Source organism: Watersipora subatra, chromosome 10 (assembly GCF_963576615.1).
Source record: "Watersipora subatra chromosome 10, tzWatSuba1.1, whole genome shotgun sequence".
Taxonomy (NCBI): Eukaryota; Metazoa; Bryozoa; class Gymnolaemata; order Cheilostomatida; family Watersiporidae; genus Watersipora; species Watersipora subatra.
Genome location: NC_088717.1, coordinates 37,341,564 through 37,354,909, shown reverse-complemented (window position 1 = coordinate 37,354,909; position 13,346 = coordinate 37,341,564). Strand labels below are relative to the sequence as shown.

The 13,346-nt window shown below is 38.9% G+C and overlaps 2 protein-coding genes across 2 annotated transcripts in view; one reads left to right on the top strand and one right to left on the bottom strand.

Moving 5' to 3' along the window:
* The window catches only part of LOC137407024 (glutamate receptor 2-like), a 52,812-nt gene extending 51,330 nt beyond the window's left edge, over positions 1 to 1,482 (top strand). The window contains exons 17-19 of the mRNA XM_068093628.1: positions 271 to 411; positions 580 to 717; positions 1,237 to 1,482. Coding sequence (XP_067949729.1) covers positions 271 to 411; positions 580 to 717; positions 1,237 to 1,482 — 525 coding nt within the window. The remainder of the gene's footprint in view (positions 1 to 270; positions 412 to 579; positions 718 to 1,236) is intronic.
* A 447-nt stretch (positions 1,483 to 1,929) lies between these two features.
* Positions 1,930 to 13,346, bottom strand: LOC137405899 (sterol regulatory element-binding protein 1-like). Its single transcript, XM_068092348.1, has 17 exons — positions 13,205 to 13,346; positions 12,613 to 12,692; positions 12,359 to 12,511; positions 12,092 to 12,247; positions 11,762 to 12,002; positions 8,728 to 8,945; positions 8,356 to 8,524; positions 8,011 to 8,200; positions 7,746 to 7,890; positions 6,840 to 6,987; positions 6,437 to 6,684; positions 6,108 to 6,269; positions 5,567 to 5,823; positions 4,933 to 5,146; positions 4,638 to 4,760; positions 2,731 to 3,009; positions 1,930 to 2,339 (listed from the first exon to the last, which is right to left on the bottom strand). The coding sequence occupies exons 1-17, from the start codon at positions 13,221 to 13,223 to the stop codon at positions 2,148 to 2,150; spliced, it is 2,994 nt and encodes a 997-aa protein (XP_067948449.1). The 5' UTR covers positions 13,224 to 13,346; the 3' UTR covers positions 1,930 to 2,147.

Sequence of the window (13,346 nt, the reverse complement as noted above, 5' to 3'; positions counted from 1 at the left end):
TCATTTCTGTCGTGTTCTGATTTTACTACATTTAGGTGTTGGCACTGAATTTTGGTGCTAAGGATATTGTGCTTATCAACATGAATAAGGTTACCATATTAAACTTCGAAGTTGTTTTTATTCATAGTTTTAAACTTTACATAATTTATTTATCATGCTCTCTTATTAGTTACCATTAGTAGGGTGGTCTGAATCAGTCAGATCTATTCATCTGTTCACCTACTGACTCTTTGATCTATCTAATATATTTTAAAGAACTTTGGTTTGCAGGGATTGACGAGCAGACTGACTCTAGACAAGATAGAGGGTATTTTTCACTTGCTGGCTGGTGGAATGGGTGCCGGCATTGTTATTGTCATATTTGAGCTTCTCTGTACAGCTAAAATAACTTCTATGAAATCGTTGGGAGAGGTAAGCTACTAAGAAAAACTTTTTGGAGAATGCTTAAAACATTTAAATAATTTAATAAAAAGCAATAGACCAATTCATACCATAAATAAAATATAGACTAGCAATAAATCATTGTTAAAGAGTAGGCAACTCTTTGATGTAATAAATCTAGTTTTTACTATGTTTAAGATGTCCTTCAAAACTTCACTGCAATCTCACTTGTCACTCTTTCTCAACAACAAGCGAGGAAGCACTGGTTCTGGAGCCTTGAGTAATGACAAAACCGTACCAAACCAAGATAAATCCTACGACAAGCCAACAGATATGGTATTATAGTACTCTCTTTGCTCTTCTTCACATTCCAAGGAATGACAACTCTGTAGACAAAGAATGAACAAACGAATAACATAGAAAAATTTTTATACGTAAGACAAATCCGGCAACCATTGAGCTGCGCAATTTAACAACACTAAAGTAATGGCTCTGGTCTCACGAAAACTCAACCCTACTTTGACCATTTAAGTGCACCAGACAACATTTAGAGTGGTCCAACAAAAATTTATCTCTATAAGCTAACCAACAAATATGAAATGTTTTATAGTGTGTATGTCAGATTTGATTAATACATCAACTGATCTCCATAAGTTGCCATTTGTACTAGTACCTACACCTGAAAAAACCACCAGTGTCACAATAAAAGCATTTTTATTTTGCCAAAAGTTAGATTAGAACCTGATTAAAAATCACAATTACTATGATTACCAATGCCAGCTAGGTATGCAATGGAAAGCATGAATATTAGAAATAATATAATACATAATTTAACAATAATTTTGAATATTTTAGAGAAAGACTAGAGCCCAGTTTCTTTCTGTGGATGATGTGTTCAACTCTCCAACCTCATCTCATTCTAATTTTGTGTCAACTGTCGGTAATGAAACGAAAGTGAAAAGAGCAAGAGACAGCCCCACAATCTCTGATGCACAGCCATCTCCAAACCACAAGCTAAATGGCTGTGCTCCTGACCCTCCACCCCAGTTCAGAACTGAGAGAGGAAAGAAACTGGTTCACCGTAACCAGGTGGACATTTAACATAGACAGTATATTTAAGGGTCAACTACTAATCTCTGAACTAGTTAATCCTCAAGTAGCAACGAATGTTACACTGTGTACCAAAAACTACTTCATATTGCATGTTTATTGTACTATTGTTGTGCTCATTAGACTTCAGGGAGTAACAAAATATTGTTCATTGATACAGGCAATATCTTAATGTCACCACAGGTTCTACCAACTCCTATTGATTGCCATATTATTCTACTTGCTTGGTAACTTTATGAATGTATTCATGGAAGCCGAAGAAAACTGGAAAAGTAAGCAAGCCATACATCCTAGTTGCTTATATTGGTGCTACTATGAAAATGATGGTACACACCTTACTGGTTTAAAACTAAACAGCATGACAGAAATGCTTAAGGCTGATATCTCTAATCTAACAGTACGCAAAATAATGTCAGTATAAGATACATGTACACTGTTATCACTATTATCCAACATTAAAGAAGACAACTCCCAACAACAAACCATGGCTTGTGCATTTTTATTTAGGAGTAATTATAAGACTGCAGCGTTTAGAGTGAGATCATAGTGTATTATCAACAAACTATACAAAAGGCCATAATATACATAATAAATACAATTTTCTAATTCAGAAACTCATATTGAAGGAAAAATAAGTATCTACAGATAAACCTGAGCTATGAATGCAATGCACCAAGAGTCGACTTATTAACTAGCTGTCGGCAGCTCAGTGCGGCCTGTGCATTACCACACAGCTCGTATGTGTTGGCCGCTTTGTTGAGCAGGTACTGTCTGCTGTCAGGCCGACCATGCTGACTGGCTGGTATATATTTTGCAGACATTTTATAAGCTAATGCCTGAGTCATCGTCTACAAACAAGAATTGACAGGTTGTTGTTATACATGAGTACAAAAATAAACAACTCGCAGCTGAACTAACAGCTAAACGCTTGTATTACACTGATGAAGATGTCTTGGAATATTAAGGGAGATATATAAGATTGCGTTTCACTTAACTTTCGTGTTTAACCAAAGAGACATGCTAATCGTAAGACATAAATATAATGGGATTATTGATACAAGAGTTGTCTACTCTTAACGAAAACAACCATGTAATGAGAACGCTTACTTGTACCAATACCAATACAACCAAAACCAACTTGGAAGCAGTGTTAAAATATAGAATGAAAGACCAAAGGCCTTGAATAACACACAGGACAGCTAAAACTAACACACTGACCGGGCAAGCCAGAAAACCAACCTTGCTATTTTTAGAGTTAGCAGTTGCTGCGGAGCTGCTCTGTTTTAACAGCAGATGAGTTTTGCATGGGTTTGCCCCAAGCATCATTCTCAGTGTAGCTGTGTGCAGGTAGAGCATTTCCTTTGTACCCGCCATATAGTTAGATAGTCGCTGAAGAACATTGAGGTCATGCTTGAAGCCAGCAGCCGATTGAGGGGAAATAAAACCACTTGTCATCTCTTCTTCCCACAATTCTGTGCGTGTCATGAGTAGCCAATCACAAATGAGCAGCTGGAAACCCTGCAGAACAAGTAAAAACATCAATTACCGAGTAAGCGTCTACCGATCAAAATTTGGTGAGGTTTATATAAACGATGGTAGGAGGGAGACCCAGCAATTTTCATCTACATGTACACTGGGATCTGGAGATAAGAACTGCTCAACATACAAATTTGTTGGAACCCGAACCTAAAATCAACCTGAATGCTTGTTTGAAATCCAAGCTGAATTTAGAAGCACAAGCTTGGTTTGACTGACAGTTAGTGGAACGACACGATTGTTTTATGTCAGAATTTGTTCGCTAAGTTGTCAACATGTATCTCTCGCAACTGGTTTGCATTTGTTATCATCAATCGTCTATTGCATCGTGATCGATCGAACATTTAGAAAACCTTTCATGTTGCATCATTACTCCTAAGAAGAAGCCTATAGAGAGACTATCAACAACATTTTAATGACAATAGTAACGATTATTTAACGATATTTTTTAGCAGCATTTTCGTAATATCCTAGTGAGCAGGTAAATGCAAACATCTTTGCTAGTGTATTCGTCTGTTTTGAAGTTAAGAATACAGTAATAATTTTTGTTTGTACGAATAACTTATTATTTTTAGTGTAAACGTTTGGTTGTAAGTATGTTTCGCAATCAAATCTACTGTCCTTTAAAGGTCATACAACAGTCATTATGGGGTGGGTTAGGAGCGTTTTAAAAGGGTTCAAAAACTATCTAAATCTATTTCCTCTATTTTAAACGGGCCTTGATTGTAGTTATTAAAACTGTTTTAAACCTGCTGTTTAGGTGTGAAAGGAATTAAGTCCGTATCTCATGGTACCACAGTATATTGAGGCATGAACACAGGAGAACTACGCAAGCCAACATATAGAGATAGAGCTACAACTTAGAACCATGAAACAGATCGGGATGAAAGCCATAGAGCCGTCTATGAAGAGAGTCATAGAGATACAACAGTCATAGCTAAAATACTGTGGCCTGTCAAGTTGCAATAAACACTTGTGAGCAATATGCAAAATTCATGGAGACAAATTAAAAGAGATAAACTTTTGTATGATAGCTACATGCATGCACTAAAACCAAGATGTCACACATGAGTGTTGATTTCCCTAACACAACAAGAGCCGTAGGGTTTATAATAAAACCCGCACAAATGACCAGGAAGGGCATAGACTATGTACACAAAGGGTCACAGAGCTATGTGGTGGTCATTGTAATCGGAAGTAACATCAGTTGAATGAATGATACAAATGAAAATGTTTAATAATGCAATGGAGGTAGTAACTAAAACCAACCATAGACCTAGAGAGTCCTCCCCGGCAACAGCTGATCCGGCAGACGAGATGACAACTCGTCTATGGTTGCATTGCAGGAACACTGCATAGCGAAGGAAATGCAATGCAACTACAATGCACCACAGCAGAGTCTGTACCACAGTTTTGTCAATACAGGTTCAACTCATTCTTGGCAATCCAACCATCTCACACATGACGAGGAGTCCACTCAGTCCGTTACAGGAGCAATCCATGATTTAGAGAGAAACCATCTTTAAAATCAGCTAAAGACAACTCCCTGACAAGGCTAAGAAGTTGTCTTCTTTCACCGCACAAGGCTTATATAAATACACAATGCTCACCTTGGTCAGTGCATCTGCTTCTTCGATGGCAACTAGACTTTGTGCCAAGTAGTTGCTTGCTGTCTCTATCAGTTTCTTTGTCGCGTGAGTGCAGTTCTTGGAAGTCAAGTAGCCAGAGCGCGCCTGTGTAAAGAAACAAAGCCATCCTAAATGAGCTAGACACGATCGATAATTTGTATGCTGTTTTAGACATTTGGAGGTAGCATTCAAGACATGCAAGTAAACCAAGAGACAATATTTCATTGCTTTGACCAACCCTGAATATGCAATTGCGTTAATGTAATCTGACAATCACCTTGTAAGCATGCAGCATAGCTTTGGTGAGCGTATCTCCACGTATGTCCATGGGAGCTGAGGCTAGCAGCGTTGAGTATTTATCAGTATCAGATGTATTGCCGCAGGCCCAGTCTCTGGCACGAAGTACCATGGCTGCCCACCACCTTGTCCGGTCGCCGGAGACAGAGCAGTGTGACTGAGGAGACAATTCCAACGAGGCCAGATTGCTCTTGCTAAAAGCAGTAAATTTAGCGATATACGAGGTTCAGCATCTTTTCCATGATGATTGATTATGACTACTTTTACATTTCACATAAAAACACAAACTAGACTATAAATATATATAGTGCATGGCTTTTATAGCGCATGGCTTTTATAGCGCATGGCTTTTATAGCGCATGGCTTTTATAGCGCATGGCTTTTATAGCGCATGGCTTGTATAGGGGGAATTTGGCTGTCTCTTCCCAGTTCAGTAGAAATATGTGACAGATTACACTGTCTGACGAACAACTAAATCATTCGTACTATCTGGCAGAACTACTAAAGAACCTCAGCAGAAATATACTATATATAATGTAACACTTCAACAGCAATATACTATATATAATGTTACAAGAAAAGTAATAAGGAAATAAAATATGTAACAAGCTTACATGTTCAGAAAATCCTTTTGACATGACAGATGGCTGTAGAGGGCAGCAGCCAGCAGCTGCTCTTCGTAGGCTCTCGTTATGCAGGCAATTGGGTCACACGGAGCTCTGGGCACAGAGAACAAGCTCTCCTTGTCACTAGGTGAAAGCGTAGCGCAGCTCAGCAAGTACCTTTGCCCATCCCTGGTACGTAACCAACTCAACTTGCCAGCCGAATCGTGTCTCTCCCCAATTTTCACACTTTTTCCAACCATGTATGCCTGCATATCAGTGAATTAGTGCAACCACCAGTCACATGTCAAAGCATTCAAAGTCTAACAGCTAATCCGTTCATTTATTTCAAATTTTGATACTCCAGCAGAGGATTTGAAATACAAATATAGCATATGCTATTTGAAATAAAATGTTAAAAAGTGACCAGCCATATGGAAATAATGCTCAACTACACCGAATAACTACAAAGAATTTAGTTCTTTACATAAAAAACCAACAGAGACCTGACTCCTGAGATATCAGAGAGCAGCAAAGAGCAGTCAAGACGTACCGCGACGAGCTTGAGATGGGAAGACATGTGCTGTCTAATGGTGATGGAGACCAATAAGTAAACCTTCATGAGAAATCCTTTGTCTATCACTGGGTAACTCGCCTCCCCCAGATTTATGGCACACAGAGCCAGGTTAATCGTTTCTAGCTCCGTCATTCGCACCTGCACGATAAACACAGCCGACGTACAGAAGAGACTACAAGCGGTGTTAACCCAACACCCCAAGTGACATGACCAAGATCACACGGTCAGGCAAATCTCTGTAGATGAAAACTTGTGTCAACTCAAGCGCGTGTTCATCTTTCAAAAGAAGAATCAGTCGTGCATACCTTTCCTGTGAGGGCAAGTTCGAGCTGCTTGCAATAGACAGTCGACGCATCCCGTGAGCACTTGGCCACGTCGGGACAGATCTTGGAGGCCTGCCTGGCAAAGAGCCGTGCGATATAAAGCCTGTGCAACAGCTGTCTCACAGACTGCCAGAATACGCTGGTCCAGAGCTGCATCTTGGTTCTAGGTGGTGGCCGCCCGAGGGCCTGTAGACACTCATCCAAATTTGTGAAAGCCAAGTCATAGTTACCTGCGCAAAATCAGGAAATTATAGTATCCGCAGTGAAAAGAGGTCGTACTTTGTTTTGTAACATATCACAGGCATTGTAGCTAGCGCCAAATTGGTGAGTTCTCATGAGAATGGGAAAATAATACAAAGCTATTAGAATTCCTTCATATGCAAACCTGCATCGATATCAGCATCCGCCTGTAGCATGTGTCTCCAGTATTGCTCAGATTCCTTTCCCGTCGATGGGGTTACGGGTTCACCAAATATGAGAATTCTTGCGAGGATAAGGGCTATTATGGCAGCATTCAGTAACCATAGCAACACCTGAAGTACAAGGAGTGAGACATAGTACAGATTTATCTAATACATAAAGATGGGTTGACACTATGAAAGTGCACCTTGTAGCAAAAGCGAAACAAAATATTTTCACCTAAAATTCCTTTATCACCGTAATAATTCAAATAATGAGGCTTAAATTGCCTGAGCGTTTATAAGAATTAACAAGAAAACTTAAAATAAAAATGTATCAAAATTCTTTCACTAGTCTATGAATGAGTTAATCACGTCCGTGCTGAATACAGTGAACTAGTCTGTGTAGCAGGCAGTATAGCCTGAGCTTAACCATGAGAAGGGAGACCATACACAACTTTCATCTGGAACCGGTTTCAATGATCTGGATTAAACATGATAGCGATTCAAGTTTTAGTCTAATATGACTACAAAAATCAGTCTTCACAAACTTCATCAAAATTATTCTTGCCAATTGCTTCTCAACAACACACAATTTCAGACTATGAATAATGAATTATTTCTCATGTTGTGAATGCATGAGCGAATTACAGGAATGTAGCTCTAATATGAATACTATTTTAATAAAATAATTTTTGTAGACAAAAGTATATCTGTAAACAACAGGTATAGATAACATCCCTCATTCCGTGTGTATAACAACAGTTGTTTCAACATTTTTCTAAAGGTAAAACTACGGGCGGCGCACATATTAAAGCACAAGATCGTTGTGAGTTGACACTGAAAATATATCTACGCTATAACGCATAATAAAAAAAAACGGAGACACTTACAATTGAGAAGATAGACTCAGCCCCAGCTGCCATCCACTCGACAACCGAGGGCAGGCTCTCTTCTACCCCTTGTAGACTTCGTCCAGGCTGTTTTGCTGCATCCACAGATGCCATCAGCTCTGAATTAGCAGAGCCCATAAGAGAGCTACAGGAGATCAAAACAGAACATCTTAAGAAGGTTCCAGAAACTATCAGAGTGACAACAGTATAAGTGAAAGAAATTATTCCGTTCCAGCGTCACAAGGTTTTAAAAAAAAAAACAAACCTGAAGGGGTTGACGAGGAGGACAGCAAACATAAACATACACATCAGAACGCGTGAGCTGTCAACCATGCCGCTAGTGCTAGATGGGTGAGTGGGGTGGGGGCTCCCTCCGTCTTCACTGCTGCCCGAGTGGGAGGAAGGGCTGAATGAGTTGTCTGTGTCACTCTGGGGTGGTGTCAGAGGAGAGGCGCCTGCAACAGAAAATGCAACAATGTGAGGATTCCAACCGAACTAAATAATAAGATAAATCATATCCATATCATAGCGTCTGGTGGGGGTCACATCCAGCCCACAAGACGCTCAACAAAAATATTAGGGAATTGACAGCAAAAGGATATAAACTTACAACTCTCTGGTGCTGAGCAACGATTTGTAGCAATAATCTCATCAGGGTTGACTCCGAGTCTCTCCAGCGCCGTCCTCAAAATTCCATTCTCCTCTGTAAGTCGAGTGTTTGTACTACGTAGTTGAATTATATGGTCTGTCGCCTTCTTCAATACAGCTGACTTGTTCAGCTGCAATTACAGACTACACATTAAATCCGCAGATATCGCAAGGAATGACAGAGAATTACAGTTCATACGTTGTATGAGCAGAACTAAATAAAAGGAGTGTTAAGACAGAAAACCGGCTCGCGTACCCTCAAACTTCCATGTTTGGTTGTTCATTACCCCCGTAACTAATGAAACATTTAATGCCTTGGCACTACATTCTTTACCTTTGCGGAAGGCCCTATGAGCATGTCCTTGAGTTCGACAATCTTGTCATTGATGCTGAGGCGGTAGCGTTTCTCTATAGCATTGTGCGCCTTGTGTTTCTCAGGTTTCAGCATGACCGGCTCGACTGCTGGGTAGGTCATCCTGCTGATGGCAAGCTTGTCTGGAGGTGGAGCTGCCAGAACGTGGACTGGCAAGGCTGAAGAGATAGTTGAATGGGCTGCAACACAAATTATCAGTCAAATATTAAACAAAGATCCTATAAGTTCCATATTGACAAGGCCTAGCATTGACAAGGCCTAGCCACGATTACACATAGTGAGTCTACCTAGACAGGCGATCACAAACAGACTGTTCATCATCTTGTAATGATACTTATAAACAGAGAACAAGTTGCCGGATGAATGACATCTTTGCAAGCTTGCTCGGCCACTTTTAGAGTTAAACAAGAAGGTCAAAGCTGTCAAAGGTCAAACATCCGGTCAGAGCTGAGTGATTTTTAGAACCATAATTTGAAATATTTGAGGTAAAATACAATTGACTCAAGTCTTACTTCAAAGTAACAAAAACTATTAAACGCGGGATCTAAAAAAGAATACAAATCGGGCGAAATTGTGAGCTACCTGCCAAGCAGTGCCACACTGTTCGTGTAAACCACCTGCCAAGCAGTGCCACACTGTTCGTGTAAACCACCTGCCAAGCAGTGCCAAACTGTTCGTGTAAACCACCTGCCAAGCGGTGCCACACTGTTCGTGTAAACCACCTGCCAAGCGGTGTCACACTGTTTGTGTAAACCGAAAGCTTTAAATAGCTAGTTGAAACCAAATCCTTTCTTTATAAAAATTAGATTCTGTAAGTTTTCTGTGTAGTAATAATACGCAGTTAGTCATTTGTCGACCTCGAACGGCAAAAACTGAAACGGCTGCCTTTGTTCAGCTCAAGTTTTATACGATAGTAAAATAATTTTCATTTGTTTGCCTAAACTTAGAAAAATGAAATAATAGCGCCTCTAGAGATCTTTTTTATCATTAGTTACAATATAATTTGTCCACACATGTTATTGTACATTGATTGAAATCTGCATTAGGCCTGAAAAGACTGGCAGGAGGCATTGATTTTACCAGTGAATACACAGCTTATGACAGCACCCTGTCTGAATCCATAGAAATATTGAGAAAACTGCCACAACCTAATACAGTAGACCAGGGAGTGTCAAACTCATTTTCACCGAGGGCCATTTCAGCGTAATGGCTGTCCTCAAAGGGCCAGATGTAACTTATAATTGTAACGAAATGTAATCGAATAATGTAAAATAACTTTAACTAGTCTTTGATATTAAATAACTCTGACTTTATTACCTAAAGTATATTATTTATACATATACAGTTAGTAATGAACATGAAAATCACGAAACCCAATTTCGAATCTTTCCTCGCGAGTATTATCCTTCAAAGCACAGCAAATCTACATCCCAATATAACACAAATAAACTGTCATAAACATGTTTCAAATAATAAAAATATGTTCAGTAACTTTGTTATTGACTTTTCAGACTTCAGGGGCAGCTATAAGAATCAATATGATGCTATCGAGATTGAATGATAACTTTAGTCTGACTACGGCTGACAGCCTAAAACAGGCATTTTTATTCAAGCAATGCAGTCTTTCACTGTTTTACCCCTTCTGAATCTGCATATTTACTTCTGGAGTTGAAAAGAATTGATTACGAACAACAAATTTCAAAGTGACCGCGATGATTTTTGGTTTAGCTAGATGTCGAAATGGGTGTAGTGTTTCAGTTCTAACTTTTTCCAGAAAAATCATAGAGGCATATTTGTACGTTTGCTTGATTAGCCAGAAAATTTTATTTTTGACTAATCAAAATTATTCCTATGTAATTTAAAAATAACGATACAAGGAATAGATAAATGTTAGAGGCAAGATAACTCGCGTTAGGGTCCTAGCAACGTTATAAATACGGGAGTTAACTCCCGCCGCTAATGATTAATTAAGCTCTCGCGGGCCACATAAAATGACGTGGCAGACCACATGTGGCCCGCGTGCCATGTGTTTGACACCTGTGCAGTAGACGCTCCTATAACGTAAATAGTCCGTTCCAGGAACGTTTATGTTATAGGGAATTTACGTTTATGGTATAGGGAATTTACGTTTATGGTATAGGGAATTTACGTCATAAGAACATGTAAATTGCCTAATCCGTTCCATGATCTTTCCAAACTCATCTCCTTAGCCATGCAAAAAGGTAAACTTGACTCTTTTAATTTGTGGGCTGTACCGTAACTGCAGAATTATTGGTTTGCATCAACAACTTTTCTCTTTTTTATGATCAATCTCACTAGTTTTATTGACCCTGATTACGGTAAGTTTACAACAAGTTAATAGGGACTGCACATTTTCGACATTCATTTACAACGATTCGCTTATTTTTTTGAGCAGCAAAGTTTATTCTGCAAAGTAAAGCTAATAACAAATATTTTGTACGTCTACAACAAGACAACAAAATATATTTTCTATAAAAAGTAGTTCTACCTGTTCATCGTCTATCACTAACCAGTATTCAAGGTTAGGATAAAGATAATTTTCGACGATACTTCGACTAGTGACATTTAGATTGGTATACCGACGCTGTAACACCTGCACCAATCGATCGCCTTCGTATTTATGAACAATTGCGCAGCTATCCTATTTGCGTTCTTGTCGACACATTTAACGATCTATTACGATGAATAATATATACATAAATATAATATATTTATATGTATACAATAAATATAGCGCTAAATACAAGGCGTTTTTTTTTCCGCAAGTGTAGTGAAATAAACTAACATTCATATCAATTTTAAAAACTCACCCGACTTGACATTATATGGAATGTTTTTATGCAGTAGGAAGCAAAAACTTCACATAATTTTACGCTATCTGGAATTTACATTATAGGAGGTATACGTTATAGGAGCATCTGCTGTAAATAAAGACAGCAAACAAAAATACCATGCTGTGACAAAGTTGACTCACTTGGTTTGGTAACCAATTGATGAGCCATCGTTGAGTTATTTTGGAGTTGTACTCCCGCCGTAGGTCCAATGCTTGTTTGCACTATAACAGTTGGTTCAGGAGACGGTTTCACAGAACCCCCAAGTGGTGGTGGAGGGAGGGCTTGGGAGAGAATCTGTTTGAGTTGATCGACACTGAGTTGTCCAACCTTGACTGAAGAATCCTCGGCCGGACTCCGCTGCACTACTCCACTGCCGCATTTCTACGAGTTACAATTAGTCTTATAAACAGACTATCAACAAAAAGTTGCAGCAAATGTGTGAGAATATTCAGAGCGCAGATATGACTTACAGCCGAAAGCTGAGCACGAAGAGCTTCATGTGATTCTCTAACAGGTTGAGCTGATCGATTGTGAACATTGGTCTTACGACAGCCTTGCATTTCTACCAGCTTCTGACGGCTGTTATTTGTACATACATTATTACCAGCTAAGTGCTTTTCCTCTTCCTGTAACCATAATTTTGCATCAAAAACACAAATTCACAAAAAATGACATCTATATAATATAATGCAAAAAATAATTGAATTCTGCAAGAGTTGAAGAATAAGAGTACTCACTGAAGCCACAACGTTACTAGATCCAGTAAAAAGAGAGTCAAACAGATCATTGGAATCAAACATTCCCATCAGATCTGATTCATCAATATCTTGGTGTCCATAATCACTCAGGAACTTGTCATTTGTGGAACAAAGTATATCATCCAGCTCCATCTAAAGGTGAAAATAAACCAAGTTTGCAAATCATATGAAAACAGTAAGCCACCAGATACAACATATGGTGTGCAAGTAGAAGGTTGCTCCTAAAAACCAACCTTGGTTTGTAGAGGTGGCTCTTCATAGAATCCAAACATGGCAGACTGAGAGCCACTCACGTTGCCTGGTGAAAGAGCATCTGTCAAACAATTTAAAGATTGAATACCTATTTCGAAATTCTGCTCTATCCTTCAACATTCAAAAGTCTTTATTAACTACAACAAAGCCAGACAGCTCATAGGCTGTAAAGCGTTAGATCTTACTTCATAATCCCAGTAAAATGGTCAACCAGAGTTACAGAATAGAAACTTAGCTTAATGTAATCAAACAAATAAAATTGCACGTTCGTTGCAACATACTAACCATATTCCTAACTATCTTATTCCAAAATTAGCTCGTAAGCGACGCCATGTAAATGTGTCATGCGAATATTCTCGAATTCGTACCAATACTCTAAACGTAAGAAAGCTTTTAGGCAAAAATTAGCAAACTACTCAAATATATACCCTTATTGTTGCGCCAAGTTAATAATGAAGTCTATTTGGCGGTGTGAAACAGCTGACATGAAAGCAATCGCTGTCGAATCCATAAGGAATAAATAGAGCACAAAGGTAATGGAGTTGCATTTGGCAAAGCAAGTTTTAAAGTCACCTTTGAAGTTCTCCTCCATCGTGTCTGATAGATACTTAATATGGAGCAAGCACTACTATAAAACAACCGTACTTCTCAGCTACAAAAAATACATAACCGATAATGTCAGAACACAATAAACGTTTCCTCTACAAGTCCAAAG

What these genes read in the sequence shown, in the direction of transcription:
- LOC137405899 (XM_068092348.1), bottom strand. An exon ending in TCATAGGGCCTTCCGCAAAG is followed by an intron (nt 8,525 to 8,727) that starts GTAAAGAATGTA and finishes CTGTAATTGCAG; the next exon opens with CTGAACAAGTCAGCTGTATT. An exon ending in CTAACTCTAAAAATAGCAAG is followed by an intron (nt 2,340 to 2,730) that starts GTTGGTTTTCTG and finishes TCTTGTTTGTAG; the next exon opens with ACGATGACTCAGGCATTAGC.